General features: G+C 38.9%; 1 protein-coding gene and 1 pseudogene across 5 annotated transcripts; both read right to left on the minus strand.

Moving 5' to 3' along the window:
* Positions 1–3,414: 3,414 nt before the first annotated feature.
* LOC133788694 (diacylglycerol kinase 3-like) lies at positions 3,415–7,317 on the minus strand. 5 transcript variants are annotated; one of them, XR_009873345.1, is made up of 7 exons: positions 6,615–7,317; positions 6,366–6,436; positions 5,979–6,056; positions 5,720–5,807; positions 4,135–4,254; positions 3,888–3,968; positions 3,499–3,525 (listed from the first exon to the last, which is right to left on the minus strand). XR_009873345.1 is itself a non-coding variant. In XM_062226261.1 (6 exons), exons 1-6 carry the CDS (start codon positions 6,693–6,695, stop codon positions 3,461–3,463), a joined length of 453 nt encoding a protein of 150 aa, XP_062082245.1. In that variant the 5' UTR covers positions 6,696–7,317; the 3' UTR covers positions 3,415–3,460. The 5 variants fall into 5 exon arrangements, 4 of the variants coding, with proteins under 4 accessions (XP_062082245.1, XP_062082247.1, XP_062082246.1 ...); XM_062226261.1 differs by lacking the exon at positions 3,888–3,968 and having other exon boundaries at positions 3,415–3,525; positions 4,185–4,254; XM_062226263.1 differs by lacking the exon at positions 3,888–3,968 and having other exon boundaries at positions 3,415–3,525.
* Positions 7,318–7,635: 318 nt separating this feature from the next.
* On the minus strand, positions 7,636–11,462 carry LOC133788696 (potassium transporter 4-like; annotated as a pseudogene).
* Between the last annotated feature and the right edge of the window lie 5,972 nt (positions 11,463–17,434).

The raw sequence follows: 17,434 nt of genomic DNA on the forward strand, positions 1-17,434 counted from the left end.
TACATTCACATAATAAACTTTTTCTCCAGTTGACGACACTTATAAAAAAAAACTATTCATCTTCTCTCCATGCAGTAGACCACAACTTATAGGCCACGATCACTGCAAAACACTGTCTATGATCGTGGGGAGAAAAAATAGCTCCAGAATGCCAAGGGTCCAAAAATAACCAATAAGCCCCACTTTTTTATCTTTAAATATTCCCCACTCTTACACACTTTTCTTCACACAAGAAAATCACATAAAAAAAAAACTTCCTTTCTTCTTTCTTCTCTCTTGGCTGAAACCCCAAAGCTCCTCTTCTCTTTGCCGAATCTTCAAGGACTTCAAGGGAAGCTCTCCATCTTCAAGCAATCTCCAAGCAAGCCAAAGGTTCTCCAACCTTGAGTAAGTCTTCTTCTCCATGCTTGTTATTTTTCAAAAATTTCCATGAAAACCCATGCCATGGCCGAAACCCAATGATAGCCTTTTTTGTTGAGTTTGTTCATGAATCTCATATAAATGCTTGTATAATGTGTTGGTTTGTTGGGTTTTGAGGATGTTTGTGCTATGGGTAACCCAACATTACATTTAATTTCATAGGAATTTCTAGAAAAATGGGTTAATTTGACATAAATCATGAGTATGGGTTTTGGGGTTTTTGATAGTATAGTGGGTTTTCAAGAACATGAAAAAACTTTCCCACTCCCATGTTTTGATCTTGTTTTTGTATGTTTGGATGAAACAATGTGTTTATGTTTGGGAATATAAAACTTTGCCTTTGGGTTTTACATTTGGTTCAAAGGGAATAGGGGAATTTTTTGGTGAGGCTTTGAGTATGAAAAACGGATTAGTTAAGGAAAGTGGCCGATCGGCCACTGAATTTTCTGGGCAAGCATGTGGTCCGATCGGACCACATTTACCCTCCTCGGATGCCCATGTCCAATTGGACATTTTGGGCTGCTAGTTCCTAGGCTCCTCGAAGGTGCAAGGCGTGCAAGCCGCTCGGACGCACGGACACCACTCACTCGGACCATGGGGCGTGCTTCTCCTCGGGCGTCACTCCTCATGGCAGCTGCCTGGCGAATCCGCTCGGACCTACACAGTTTAGGAACTTAGGCGCACCACTCCCACCTTAAGCATCCCTTGGCCTTTCCTTGGGCCTTTGCTGTCCGATCGGCCTCTCCTTGGGCCTTTAGTGTCCGATCGAACACACACACCTGCTCTTAGCACTTAGGCTCAATTTTAAGCTCAATTATGGCATTCTTCAAGCTATATTTTTCAAATATTTCTTAGGCACCTCTAAGCATTAAAATATTTTTACCATGCATTCTATACTTTTTCCACTTAGATAAAATTTTCTAAGTGTGAAAATAAATTTTATTCTTGTTGAATTTTCTCTGTATGGTTACTCACCTCCCCATTTTTTATTTATTTTTGTACATGAATCGCTACGATTATAGAGGAGGTGACAACCATACGGACTCCGACACATCCATCCCGCAGTCAATTGAGACTCCTCTAAATAGCGATTCCTCATCAAAATCGTCCACTAGTGTACTCCAGAGGACCGCCTTCGCCGCTTCAAGCAGATCCTTCCCCGCTCAGCCTTGTACTTCCTCCATGAGGAATAGTTTCTTCAACAAGTTTCTCAGTCGATGATGAGGGTGAAGAAATCCAACAGACTTCCCCAGGAACAAGATCCACAAGTTGCCGCAGAGCGATGCAAAAGGTGGTGAAACGTAGTGTTGCCCGCACTGCAACTCCTTCAGGATCACCTTCCCAGGAGTTTTCCACCGTGATCCAGAACTTGGCCATTCAAAAGCCACGGAAGGGGGTAGGAGAAGAACCTTCCTGGTTCATTGCCGAAGCTTCAAAGCTTAATCCCACGTCGTTCCACAAACACATCGAGGCTTTGGGTTTGAGCGGGGTGAACGTGATATGCCCGGGCTCTCACCAGAGAGCCAATAGGCCTGGTGGAGCTTACTGCGCCTGCTCCAGGCATCATGTCCATGCTGGAGCGACACTTCCATTACATCCTTACTTTCGATCTATAGCGGACTATTTCAATGTCTCCCCATTCCAGATTGCACCGAATGGGATCCAGGCATTGTCTGCATTATACATTCTCTACTTTCTGCATGGTTGGGACGAGCCTACCCCTCACGAGGTGCATTACTTATTTGACTTCAGGACCAATCCCACCCACAACTACATGGGCTTCTTCCACCTCTACCACAGGCAAAGGGGGACTACATATCTTAATGGTATCTCTCACAAATTGAACCCCGGGAAGTATTACAAAGAAAATTTCCTTACATCAGACATTAAGGCCAACAACTTGGCCTTTACACATGCGGGCCCATTCCAGGGACCCTTGCCTACTGAAGGGATGTTTGATCGAGCATAGAAGTTGGCTAGCATGAGTCCTACGGAGAAAGATGTGAAAAAATTGGTCACGGTGGAGAACAATACAACTGATCAGTCCAATGCGGGCACGGAGATAGTGACTGACCAGTTTTCTCCTGGACCCTCTCCGCTTTCTCATAGGCCCGGTGACCTTGTCATTAGGGAGCCTCAGCCTCAGCCTCAGCCTCAGCCTCAGCGCAGATCTGCTATTTCTGCTCAGTCTGGGAAAGGAAAGGCCATCTAGATTGAGAGAGAACTCAACTCGTCTTCGGACGATGAGGACGAGTTCATTAACCAGATGCTCAACTCAGGTCCAGTAACCATAGGAATACGTTTAATAACTTGGTGATTTGAGACTAAAAAAATTGTAATAGTAATATACTCATCTACATTTTATAGACTATGTTATCGTAGGTCAGGGTACTTTACATAACACTTTATCAGTGTTATACAGATGTGTTATTGTACTGTCAACGATAACACAATTTCTGTGTTATTTTAATATATAGATAAGTGTTGAATTATGTTATTTATAGTCGATTATAACAGTTTTTTTGTGTTATACTACACTTTAGTATAACACTTTTTTTGTGTTATACTACACTTTAGTATAACATTTTTTTTGTATTATACTACACTTTAGTATAACACATTTTTTGTGTTATACTACACTTTAGTATAACACATTATTTGTGTTATACTACACTTCAGTATAACACATGTGTTATATTAGCTTAGAGAAACATAATCTTTTTTTACTTGCACAAAACTAGGAAAACAAATATAAAAGTTTAAGCCAAATAAGGTAACATAAATAGATTTTTATTAATTACTCAAATTTAATTACAATATTTAGTCTACTAGTCTAGGCTTAAGAAATCATATTACAACATGGTGGGTTGAATTAAACACTGAGCGCAAAACAGAGACAATATCTGTCTTCTTTGTGAAATTCTTTTTTATGCCAAGCAATCCTTTGAGCTGTTGAAGGGCAATTGTAATGGCAGCTCCTCCCATGAACCCAACAATGGCAGCTCCTCCCATGAACCCAAGATGTAAACACCCATGGCCATTATAGCAGCACTATTAGGATTAGGAAATAATTTCCTGACCAAAGTGCAGATGATCTCAACAACCCTGGGCAAATGATAAGAGACAAGAGCATTAAAGTGGCAAGAAACAAACATAATACAGTACATAGGAAAAGAATAGTATTTACCACACTCAATGCCCATTAAAGCAAAACACACAGCCTAGCAGGTATTGCTGCAGAAGCTTTTTGTTAATTAGTATTGTCAAAACATCAGAAATCTAGATTAGTTTCAGTTAGATATCACAGTTGCACAAGATTCTAAGTGTTCATCAGAAATCTAGATTAGTTTCAGTTAAATAGCATGTCATCTTCCTATAATATAGCATGAATAATTTAGGAGTAATCAATATCTCTGTAGTCTCTAGAAAGCTAGATTTTCAGTTAATATGATATATAGAAGACTTACAATTAGACCAGGTTTAGTTTCTTTGGTGACTACACCGAGTCTCATATCCAAATTCTTTTCAAGACAAGATATTTCAAAATTCTACACAAGTTTTATGGAAAAGTATTAAAATAAGAACCTTAAGTGACAATTACATCACTTTGTTGTAGTGATTATCTACACTTCATTGTTAAATTATGTAGTTTCTTAAAAAAAAATGCATATCTAGTATCACACACAGAAACCAACATTTAATTCAAAACTCAACCTTAAATGTTACAGTATGTTACTAGAGTGCAACAGAGAGCTGTGATGAACCTGTACTGAAGCAATAATCCCTACCAAACCGGTCTGCAGTCCCAGGTGTAAGATGCTGGGCATGCTTAATCTGAAAATTAGCTCTAGTCATGCAAAAATAAGCATGGAAAGAAATATCAATATTAAAACTTTGCAATAAGAAACAGATTTTCTGTGGCACATAATAGGTGGCAAACTATAAATCTTGCACATATATAATAGATTCAATTGCTATTGCAAAGGCAGAAAACATAGAAACAAATGACCAGAACTTCAGACAAGAGAACTGCATGTACCATTAAACACCATTCTACATAAAACATGTCACTTTTGCCAAAAGAAAAAAAAAAGTTCAGCTATTAAAGATGAGAATCCTAAAATCTAGTTTAATATGAGGAAAGCATCAAAGGATTTAAACAAAAATTGGGTCACGACTTGATTATCACAATTTCCAAGTCCGAGAGCTAAAACTAAGAAACAAGCAAAATAAAAGCCCAAAACTAGAGGTCAGCCAAAGCTGATTAAAAAAAAGCTACAATAATAACTCAATTTACTCATATGTCTGCATTTTTGCATTTTTGAAAAAGAGAAGTTCAAAGTCAGCAAAAAAAAGCTGCAAAAGAGAAGTTCCAAGTCAGCAAAATTACTAGTGGTATCAATCTGCATTTTTGCCAAACTTTACAATATTATTCACTAATCAACTGAAGTCAACTGAACAAGATGCACATGGCAGTGACTCAAGGAACAACTCAAAGACAGCTTTTGTTACAACGAAAAAATACTTATAAAAACAGAAGACAAGGCATCATCAAGAGAGGACCATGCAATAAAGTTTATACAGCATGCTTTCAGATCAAAAAAAGACAAAGAAGAAGAACACTTTTGAACTATCCCTAATTAAGAAGCCCACAAGAACCAAACATAACAGAGCATATCAATTTCTGGGGTGGATGGTGTTGATACATATTGGTTTCAGTCACCAGGTTGTTCATCACATATGCAGGAGGTGGAGGCAAGCTCCTTTCTGGTAGATAAACTGGAGGAGCCTAAACAATACAAAAACAATACCACCACAACAACCATAACTAGGAACACATATAAGATCAAACAGTCATCTACTTCTATTAAATTTCTTATTGTGCTCACCAATTCCAATATAAATACATATATATACACATATATACTTTATCTTCCCTAAGGCAGTACCCATATGCTAAACTAAGGAATAATATTGCAATAGGAATCCAGATAGAGAAAACCACTAATTGGAAACATGAAAGGGGGAAATCACAGCAAGAACAAATTAGAATAACTTAATAAAGATAATCTGGTCATGCAAAAACATTCCATAGAGTAAGACTAGAAATTAGAGTAAGACTAACAGATTCATAGAACACCATAACAAATCTAGCAGCTACCACTTAATAGATAAAATTTGTAGTAACAAATCTCGAGTATTTTCATGCTCGCATCTGCATAACCAACATACAGCATAGAATAACATAGAGCTAACAAACCCAATGAAAATTAACATTATCTCGAGGAGAGATATATACCTTTTCCAAATAATCTGGCTTCAGATTACCCCAGGGATGTCGTCCACTTCCATAGTTATGAAGATTTAAAGCAACAATAGCTCTTACACTAGAGGAACACATAATTACAAAATGAGATTTATAGAATAAGAATATCAATGAAAAATGTATAAATGATGATAATACTTAGCGACAGAGATGGTACTTATCTAAGAAGAATAAGAAGAAACACATTGCCAAATAAAATTATATTGCAAATAAAACAAACTCACAAACGTACCTTGACGAAAGAGTAATTTGCTCCCATTCTGAGCAATTGACCTTTTTGACATGCAACCTTAAAATATTTGTTAGTCCCCTGAGCCAAAAAAGTATTAAGACGTGTAAGCAAACACAGATTATGATTAAGGCAGAATATTGTTACTCTTAATGACTACAGCTCTGAACAAATTATCAACCACAACAGGAGAGAATCATTTAAAAATATGCTTTGTGCTTTCACCCCGTGAGCCCCAGTAATTTTAGAAGGAGAAAAGCACAAGAGAATAAAATTAAATGAAAGTGGAATCCTACTTGCTGATAAATTATTTCCATCAGCAAACAACAAATCATAAAGCAGAACAACCCTCTTAACAAAACAAACTGCTTAAACTTAAAGATATTTCACCTTAATCGTGGATCACTTGTACAAGGTGTAAAGAACCAACCTTGACCACAACTATAACCAGAATAGATCAGCTGCGATGATCAATTAGAAGAGTTTAGCTGGTAAAATAAATAAGCATTGTGTCTTTTTTCCAGCAGGGTACATTTACATCAAGATACAAATATCCAAATAACAATTTTAGTTCTAAAAAATCATTGGTAATAGTACGTAATCACAAGACTTTTCACATAATAAGATAACAAACCAGACCTTATTAGAAATTGCTCCTTGTGCCAGGTAAGGTTTCTCATTACGTAAATGATGAAAGTCGTAAGCCACCTGAGCATCCATTCCAGTGGTAACGGGTATTCAATAAAAACAAACAAGCATAAGTGGATTCATTACAAAAAACTAGTATACAATCTGATCCCAACTTAATCCACAAAACCCATTACAAAAATAAATGTTTATGCTCTCTTGTAAACAAAATGATTGACTGAACCTCAACTATTTTTTAACTTTACATTGAGTTTTTCATATTAATTTTTCTATTTCAAGTAAATAGGCATGCTGAATCTAATAAATAAAATTTTCTACATAAGCCTTCCTTAGTACATAAAAAGTTAGCCTAATAAATAAAAGCTTGAGCAGATACTGCTCAGATATTCTATTTGCTTCTATTTTATCTAATAAAATAAAAAACACAGTTCAATTCTCTAATAAATGAATGGATACAAGCCAAAATAGCAATCAAATAAAATAATTGTCTTGAAACTTATTGCCAAATTAAACCATTTCATTATTTGATTATTTAAATGTTTTATTTTCCTTGAGTTCATCTTCAAGGGATATGAATATAGGGGGTGTATTACTGCACATAACTGAAAAAAGGAACAGCAGCAACAACTCAAGTTGAAGAAAAATTTAACAAGTTCACAAGAAAGAAAAGTGACTAAATGGTCTAAAAATATAAATATAATAATCCAAAAAAAAAACTAACCAAATATGCCAATAAAATCCATGTCATCTAGTTCAACAACTCACTAAATTTGGGTTATGATTACAATAACATGCATTGGTTTCATCATTTCAAAATTTCACAAGTCAGACCCCAAATTATTTACATTATAGTTTGGAACATTATATTTATAAATCTCACCAATACCTATATGTTAGTTACTCTTTATATTATTACACCACAGTTATAATAAATACTACTTAGCAGTGGATGACGAAAAAGAATGGTAATACAAACAAATTCACCAAGTCTTAGCTTAGTATGCAAAAAGACTGAGAAAAAGACATAGATTGAACATGAATCCCACTGCAAAAGTACAATCATTATTATACAAACACCTCCTCCCAACGGAGAAGACAAAAACATGGCTACCTTAGAATCTGTTCTGCTTTGTTGCCTATGTTTTTGTGATGATCCTTTTCCGCTGATAGATTTTAGCATATCACCACTGCAACATGATCCATTTTTCTTGTTGTCGTGGTCATCATCTAATATGCTAAAGCCCCATGTGTACATCACATATTTCCTCAACTAATCAAAACAAACATATCAATAAGTTTAATTGGATTAAAACCACACCACAAAATAAATAGATACATAAAATTTCATCCTCAAGAAAGTGTTACCTTTTCCCAGCGTTCTAGTGTTTTTTGCCGATTTCTAATCATTCTTAATGTGCTATCTTCATGGTGAAGCATTCACACTACAGAAGAGAAAAGTTGAGCAACAACTCGGTCACATGTATATATATCATAAAGGTGACATTTCTACCATGTTAGTCTCAAATTTTGCATATGTTTTCCTTGCAATAAATTTGATGATTTATGATAACAAAGATTTCAAAATATAAAAGGGAGAAGTATCATACTTGAACTAGTAAGAAGAAAAAAATGCCAATACTGATGCAATACAAGCCACCATATTAGACCCTCATATTAGATAATTTATAGTTTCCTGATCATTAGAGAGAAAAATACGTATAGAAAAACACATAAGAAATGATTTACCAGTGTGAACTCAGACACTGTAATGGCCTTTTTTCTATATTCTAAATTGAGATGTCACATAACCTTAGCCTTGTGGCAGTCACACGATACTTTTAATTAGAAGGCTGTAGCTTAATCATGTTCATTTGTTGAATGTATTTGGATTTTCTCATTATCTAATACTTCGATAAACTTCCGGATTTATGGCCATAAAAGGAACTAAGTCTTATTTTAAAAGAACTTGCAACTATCAGATGATAAAACAGAATTTTCCAGCATCCACAAATAATAAAATCTGTCAAAATAACAATTGAAGATCCTCACCTCTTGCAGTCCCTTGGTTCAAAGTATTACCCAGAAAAAGAATTTTCTTCATAATATCTTTTAATTTGAGGGAATTCCGGACCTATTAAATAGAGCATAAAACTACCCAAGTCAAAATAGATTCTCAAAACTGCATGGAAGAATTTAAGTAGCACAGGGATCTGTCAATACAGTACAGATATCAAATTCTGCAAGAAAAAATTCATCACATATTAAAATGCAATTCTGCAAAATACAGATTCTGGCCAAAATACAGATTCTACAATTTAAGCAAGAACAGAAAGCACAATTAGAGCAACTCATATATTAAAATGCAATTCTGGAAGCAATATTAATAATGCCAGGGAGTACTAACCAGGGATTGAATTATAAAAGCAGTAATGAATCTTATCGGGGTTTTTGGACAAGTATGCAGCTTGACCCATGTATTGTACAACCAAACATGGGTATACAACAAAAGCAAACGCAAGCTGCACAGACAAAAAAGGGAACCATAACTATCATTTGTTGATAGCCAAAAATCATTTACTACATCATGGTGAACAAGGCCTGCAAAAGCACAGTGATTTGGGGTAAATAAAATACAGAAGTATAAACGCTTGATTTTTATGAAATATCTTCAACACTATGCTCTACTTTTCCAGCAGCATCTAATGGAGTTACTTCTATACATGACTTGCTAACTCAGTTGGTCCTCTTTTTTGGTTTTTTATTTCAATTTTTTTTTCACATGTTCTCCCATTGAACCTACAATCTTTGGGGGAGGCAGGAAACTCTAACAAATTTCTAGGAAGGTCTCATGAGGAATCAAACCCCGATCTTATGAGAGCAAACCAAGAGCCCAACCAGTCATTCTAACCCTCTTGGATCTCATTTGGTCTTCCTTTTACTTGGCTTTTTCCTACCAGGTTCTAATTCATGTGGTTTTTCCTTTTACTTTTCCTTGCACCAAACTAAATTTTCCAAACCAGCCAATATGTACATGTTTCCTATTATGTGTAGAAAAGAAATTAAATATATTTAGTCAAAAAAAATTATAATAATATAAAACTCACCCTTATTGACAAAGCAGTAAAATGACCAAGGTCTGTAAACATAGCTTCGGTTCCTGGAAGGAATTAGAAAATGCCTATCGTTAATTTAACTAAAGAAACATATACTCTAGAACTATAACGACATTTTGTCCTTAGTAAACTACATAGAACTTAACGGTTGACCAGACTTATAATGATGAGTAGTGGCATAATGGAATTTAACATAACAAAGCCAATGAAAATGATGTTTATTTACATTAAGTGGGATATAACACATACCGGTTATAGAAAGAAGAATCCCACCAAGAGAAATCCAACCATCTTGACCAGTCTCCTTAAAGAACTTGACAATATAATGGGGTGAAAAAGCATAAACAACTTTTGGGTTCCAATGTATTGTGTTGTAGAGACCAATAGAAAAAATGGAAAATAACAAGATCAATACGATAGGTGCAAATAAAAAGGCAACTCTATGTGTGCCACAGTGCTGCAGAGCAAACAGACCGACCAAGATGCAACAAGCAATCTAGAGAAGTTCACCTAAAAACAATGAGCAGCACATAGTTTGTTAAGTCACTCATATAGAATCAAAGTGAAAATAAAATATATGTATATATATAGCAAAACATGACAACTTACCACTAGTTAATTTCTTTTCTGTAACTTCAAGCCCCGAAACCGAAGATAGAACTGCAATTTTTTTTTTTTACAAAGATGTTAAATAGAGACAAGGAAATAATAGTACCAGTAGTTACATATGAAGCAAAATAAGCAATTAGAAAATTGACCTGAGATAGCAGGAGTAAGGACACCATCACCAATGACCATGCAATCTCCAAACAGCACAACAACTAAAAGGGCAGTCCTTAACCTTTTATGCGTCTCCAAAAATCTCTTCAAGGGAGAGGAACTAGCATGCAGAGAAGATGGACCATATTTATAGGCAGTGAGCTCTTCATCAGCTGCTTGCTAGTTGGGAAGCAAACTAAACTTAGCATGGCGGCAAAGCAGTGAGTAAAGAGCAAAGGTCCCACCTGAAAATGAAATGAATTAAAATGAAACAAAAACTGAAATTGAAATTGAATTGAATTGGATTGAATTGAATAAAATTGAATGAAAAGGGAGGAAAAAAAACACTCACCTTCATCATTATCATCAGCACTGAGTAAGACAAAGACATACTTAAGCAAAGGGATAAGAGTAAGAGTCCAAAAGATCAATGAAAAAGCACCAAAGATTGCATCTTGGCTAATATGTTTCTGTAACTTCCCAGAAAATGTGCTTGAGTAAACATAAAGAGGTGAAGTACCCAAGTCCCCGTAAACTACACCAAAGCTCTGATAAGCTAGTAACAATTCCTCGACATCCTCGGCCATGAAAATTGCTGCAACAAAAAGGGTTATCAGTAAACAACACTAAGAATCATCATCACCAACCCATCACAAGATCTAACAAAGATTCGCTCCCCAAAATTATCATCTTTATACATACATATATATATAAAGACGTGAAAAGATTGGTACAAACCTGGCCTATAGTAGTAGAAGTCGAGCGGTGAGCAGTGGAAATCCTAGATTCTGGCTCCATAGCCTTGTTTATCTCTCAATCTCGTTCTTGTTCTCTCAATCTAAGAACGATGAGACCACTGGGTCGAAGGCACCCAGAGGTGGGCTCGCACCTGGGCTCACTTGGTTCGGGGGTTGGGTTCACGGGTGCCTGAGATTTGGAGCTTGGCTCGGAGAAAAACGGGTGTGAGGATGGTGGTTACGGGAGTGCGGCTAGGGCGAAGGGAAGAGAGAGATGAGAAGGAGAAGGGGAAAAAAGGTATGAGAATTGGGTCTCTATCGGGTCTCAAAAATTTTGAGGTCAAAAATTAAAAAAAATCTAAGTGGCGCCCTTTTTTATTACCGCCTTTTTTTCACAAATGCCCATTATACTCTAGCATAACTCTTTTTTATTAGTATTATATTTATGTGTTATGGAAATAGGTATTTGGTGTAGTGACACTCCCACCGTTAACTCCTTTGTCTCTTCCTCTATCAGCGAGCCTAACTCCTCCAGGCCCGCCTGGCCCGAGCGAGGCACTCCGGGCTGCTGATATCAAGCTCAGGGGGTCAGCTGATCAGACCCTCCGCGATGCATCAATGATTCAAAGCTTTAAATCTCTTCCTCGGCTTAGTGTCGATGCGGTCCTAGATAGAGGGATTGCTCAGCTGACACACGTAAGTACCCCACCATAAGATAGATTATTACTTACGTTATTGCTTTGTAGTAACTTTTTGTTTTTCATGCAGACGCTTATGACCTTCTGTCACGCCCAGCAGCGGTCAGTTGATTACAAGGAGTTGATCAAGGTGATGAATGATCAACTGGTGGAGGCCCAAGCTAAAGTAGAGACTCTAACTGCCTCAGAAAAAGACTCTAAATCCAAGTTGGAGCAGGCGGAGAAGACCGTGGCTGAACGGGATGAGTCTCTTAGGAGACTATCTTATGAGAATCAGCAGCAAGCTTAAACCAACCAGTCCTTGACCGCTCAACTGGAGAAGCTGACCCTTGAGAATAAGGAGTTAGCTCGTGAGAATGTGGGACTCATCAGCGAGAATGAAGAGTTGAAACAAGAGAAGGAGTTTGATTTAACTCGCTATGAGGAGGCTAGCTTCGACTGCTTTTATCAGGTCTGGAAACTTAATAAACCTCTCAAGGTCGATTTTTTCACCAAGGAGGTTCAGGCAGAGGAGCTTGCTAGATGTGAAGCAAGGGCTGCTGAGGAAGCTGCCAATCCTCCTGGACCTACGCCAGCCTCCTCTACATTATCATTCCGAGCAAGAGGAGCAGCTGAGGCCGAGGAGGGGGTTGATCAACCCACCAGAGAAGCACGCCAGTGACTCCTCATCCTGCTATAGCACACCTGCATGACTAGTTGTAGTCTTACTAGTTTTTATCATAGTTTATTTTATTTTGTACACTTTTGCTCGTGAGAGTGAGCAATTTGACACTTGCATTTTACTTTTCTTTTTTGACTAGCTATAAACTTTTAAGTCTTTATTGTGAATAGTAAAATTCCTATGTGCCTTAAATTTCACATGAGTATTTAGTTTTCTAACTTAGAAATTCTAAACATTTCATAAGTCCACACCAAATATACTTCCTCATGCTCTAACTTTTTATGAGCATAACTTATATTATTACACGAATATCTATTTCTAACTTAATTTTTTTTTTAAATTCTAAGTTACTTAAGCTTTGTCAAACAAGTTAGCTTAATGGCCTTTTTAGACTTCCAAATTTACAAGTCAGCCCAAAAATAGATATCTTTGCTCGTGCTCTTATTGCCTATGTTGAAGTACAAACCAGTATACCCTATGTGCCCCCCAAGTGATTGAGGGTTGAAAAATCCTTGATCACTTGCTACTTGACCGAATTTGTCCGAGCAGTTACTACTCGTGAAACACATAAAATATACAAACATATTTCAGTAGTTGACCACTACAAAAACATTATTTAAACGTTGGTCATTCATCTCATGATACCAACCAGTTGAACACTGTCCGGTATATATTTACACTTAGTTTTTAGAAGACCTGTTTTGTTTAAATCATAATGACAGTTGAACACTGCCAAGCAAGAATAATCAACACATATGCAAAATTTGTAGCAAGATTCAATCACGCTGCGCGTGATCTCTTTTATTACTCGTAATAATAAATGACAAAGCGTGTCTAACAACGAGTTCCAAACAAAATAACATTGTTCAAAATAATGTGACTGGGTAGCAAATAACCAGTTCACAAACAAAAAACTTAAATAACAAGTTAAGCACTTGATACAAAGCTACTACTCTACAAGCAGTATTTATTGATAATATTTTCTCAAGTGCTCGCCATTCCAGTAGTTCCTGGTCAGCTCTCCATTCGACCGAGCAAGCTTGTAGGTGCCGGGTGGCAAGACTTGCTCAATTTGATACGGTCCTTCCCAGTTTGGTCCTAGCACACCAGCTGCTGGGTCTCTAACAAACACCTTTCTTAGGACCAAATCTCCGACCTGGAACTTTCGATCTAGTACTTTGGAATTGAAGTAGCGCGCCACTTTTTGCTGGTGAGCAGCAACTCTCAGGCTTGCCTCCTCTCTTCTCTCCTTGAGGAAGTCCAATGATTCTGCTAACAACTGATGATTCTCCTCTTGGTTGTACATGGTCCTTCTATGAGATGGGGGCTCTATCTCCACAGGTATCATGGCCTCATACCCATATGCCAAAGAAAATGGGGTATGTCCAGTTGTTGTCCGAGCAGTACTCCTATATGACCAAAGGACTTCTGGTAATTCTTCCGCCCAAGCACCCTTAGCTCGCTCCAGGCGCTTTTTCAGAGTGTCCTTCAGTGTTTTGTTTACCGCTTCAACCTGCCCATTGGCTTGCGGATGGGCTATCGAGGAGAAACTTTTTGTGATGCCATGCCGAGTACAAAAATCGGTAAATATGTCGCTGTCAAATTGGGTGCCGTTGTCAGACACTATCTTCTTAGGTAGACCATAGCGACATATTATGTTCTTAACCACAAAGTCCAACACTTTCTTCGATGTAATTGTGGCTAATGGCTCGGCCTCAGTCCACTTAGTGAAATAATCTATTGCCACCACTGCAAACTGTACTCCGCCTTTTCCTTTGGGCAACTTCCCAATCAGATCAATACCCCACACTGCAAATGGCCATGGACTTTGCATTTGCTTCAAGACATTTGGGGGCGCTCTGGGCACTTTCGAAAATCTTTGGCATTTGTCACACCTCCTCACGTATGCCATAGAGTCCTCGTTCATGGTAGGCCAAAAAAATCCTTGCCTCAAGATCTTTTTAGATAGACTCTGCCCCCCAGAATGATCTCCACAAAACCCTTCATGCACCTCAGCTAGTAAACTCTTTGACTGGTCGGGCGTTATGCACCTAAGTAGAGGTAAGGAATACCCTCTTCTATACAACACCCCATCCACCATGGTATACCTAGCAGCTTGCCTCATAATCTTCCTTGCTTCATTACGTTCCACTGGGAGGGTCCCTTGCTCAAGGTAAGCAATGATGGGAGTCATCCAGGTGTCAGCTATCGTGATCGGCATGGCCTCTTGTTTATCAATGCTCGGCTCCGCCAAGTATTCTACCGGTACTATATTCAGAGTTTCGGCGTCTTTTGCACTAGCAAGCTTTGCTAGAGCATCTGCATTAGAGTTCTGCTCCCGTGGTACTAGCTTGATAGTATACTCCTCGAACTGTGCTAGTAGATCTTTGGTCTTGTTTAAGTATGCCACCATGCGTAGGCCACTTGTCTGGTATTCCCCCAATACTTGGTAGACCATCAATTGGGAATCGCAATTTATTTCCACCGACCGGGCACGTACATCTTTAGCCAGTCGCAAGCCTGCTAGGAGGGCCTCATATTCTGCCTCATTGTTAGAAGCATTAAATCTGAATCTCAGGGCACAATGAATTTGGTGCTTCTCTGGTGTGACTAATATAATCTCAACTCCTGAATGATGCTCATTTGACGACCCATCAACAAACAGTTGCCACGTAGGAATTTCTTCTTTCTGCCCAGTTACACTCTCTTGCTGGTCAGGAACATCAGCGATCCCGGTACACTCAGCGATGAAATCTGCCAAAGCTTGGCCTTTAATAGCAGTCCTCGGCTGGTACTTGATTTCAAATTGGCCTAGCTCAACCGCCCATTTAAGTAGCCGACCAGACGACTCCGGCTTCTGTAAGACTTGGCGTAGAGGCTAGTCAGTAAGGACCTTAATGGGGTGTGCTTGGAAGTATGGCCGCAATTTTCGTGATGCAAGTACCAAGCAGTAAGCCAACTTCTCAATTACGGGATATCGGGACTCCGCTCCTATCAATCGCTTGCTAACATAATACACCGGGTGCTACACTCTATCTTCCTCTCGTACTAAGGCAGCACTAACAGCGTGCTCCGTGACTGCTAGGTACAGAAATAGGTCTTCTCCATCAACTGGCTTGGAAAGAACAGGAGGTTGGGCCAAATGCTCCTTTATGGCCTGGAAAGCTTGTTCACACTCTGCGGTCCACTCAAAATTCTTTCCTCCCCTAAGCAGGTTAAAAAACGGGACGCACTTGTCCATAGATTTCGAAACGAACCTGCTTAGAGCTGCAATCCACCCAGTCAAGCTTTGCACATCCTTTATTTTAGCTGGAGACTTCATTTCAACGAGGGCCTTGATCTTTTCTGGGTTTGCCTCTATTCCTCGGGAGTTTACAATAAACCCAAGAAATTTCCAGAACCCACTCCAAATGAACACTTGAGGGGCTTTAACTTCATGTTATACTTCCTCAGTATTTCAAAGCACTCTTCTAAGTCTCGCACGTGCCCTTCAGCTTCCTTCGAATTCACCAGCATATCGTCTACGTACACCTCCATGCTCTTGCCGATTAAGTCACGGAACATACCATTCACCAAGCGCTGATAGGTAGCTCCTGCATTCTTCAATCCGAAGGGCATGACCTTATAGCAGTATAGCCCTATATCTGTTCGGAAGCTGGTATGCTCTTCATCAGGAGGATGCATGCTGATCTGGTTGTACCCCGAATATGCATCCATGAAGGACAATGTTTCATGACCAGAGGTTGCATCTACCAACTGGTCTATTCTTGGTAAAGGAAAGCAATCCTTCGGGCACGCCTTGTTTAGATCAGTAAAATCTACACAAGTCCTCCACTTTCCATTGGGTTTGGGCACCAACACTGGGTTTGAAACCCAAGCTGGGTAGTATGCCTCTCTGATAAAACCATTCTCCTTCAATCGTTCTACCTCCTCCTTAAGAGCTTTTGCTCGATCCTTGTCAAGCAATCTCCTCTTCTGCTTCACTGCTGGATAGCTTTCATCCACGTTGAGCACGTGGCTGATCATAGTTGGTGAGATACCCACCATATCCTTGTGAGACCAGGCGAAGACATCTTGATTCCTTCGCAAGAATTCTATCAGCTGTGCTCTCACCTCAGCTTTCAACTTTTTTCCAATCTTGACCCCTCTCGTAGGGTCATTCTCATCTATAGGGACCTCCTCGGACGGTCCCACATCACTTTCATAATCCCCAAAGCGAGGATCAAAATCCCTTCCCTCGCTTTGGGCAATGCCTTATTTGGTGACTTCATCACCGGATGGGGTCTTCTGCTCTTTCTAACTAAGAGTGCTCTCCTGGCCACACTCCTCTAACATTTCTTCATCGGTCACTACTGCAAGACTCTGGTCTACATCCATCTTGTCCACCTCCTCTCTCTCAACACATACAATCATGTTGTTCTCCTTGGCCCCTTTCTTCGCCTTGGCTACCGAGGCATTATAGCACTCCCTAGCCTCCCTTTGGTCTCCTTGGCCACAGCCTATGCCAGCACTGGTTGGGAATTTCATGGAAAGGTGCCAGATTGAAACTACCGCATGAAAGTTGGTGAGTAGTGGCCGACCAATAACCACATTGTAGGCGGCCGGGCAGTCAACAATCAAAAACTCAGTCATTAAGGTTTCATGCTTGGGAGCTTCCCCCGTCGTGAGTAGCAACTTGATTGTCCCAGCTGGTGACAATCCTTCTCCAGTAAAACCATAAATGACTTGAGAGCACGGCTTCAAGTCATTTATAGATAGCTTCATTTTCTCGAAGGAGGACTTATAGATAATGTTTACAGAGCTCCCTGTGTCGACCAGACACCTCTTCACCTTCATATTAGCA

Source organism: Humulus lupulus, chromosome 7, assembly GCF_963169125.1.
Source record: "Humulus lupulus chromosome 7, drHumLupu1.1, whole genome shotgun sequence".
In the NCBI taxonomy this organism is placed as follows: domain Eukaryota; kingdom Viridiplantae; phylum Streptophyta; class Magnoliopsida; order Rosales; family Cannabaceae; genus Humulus; species Humulus lupulus.

What these genes read in the sequence shown, in the direction of transcription:
- LOC133788694 (XM_062226261.1), bottom strand. Translation starts at nt 6,695, where the DNA reads ATGGATGCTCAGGTGGCTTACGACTTTCATCATTTACGTAATGAGAAA. An exon ending in CAAATTACTCTTTCGTCAAG is followed by an intron (nt 5,808 to 5,978) that starts GTACGTTTGTGA and finishes GTGTTCCTCTAG; the next exon opens with TGTAAGAGCTATTGTTGCTT. An exon ending in GGATTATTGCTTCAGTACAG is followed by an intron (nt 3,526 to 4,184) that starts GTTCATCACAGC and finishes TCATTTGCCCAG; the next exon opens with GGTTGTTGAGATCATCTGCA.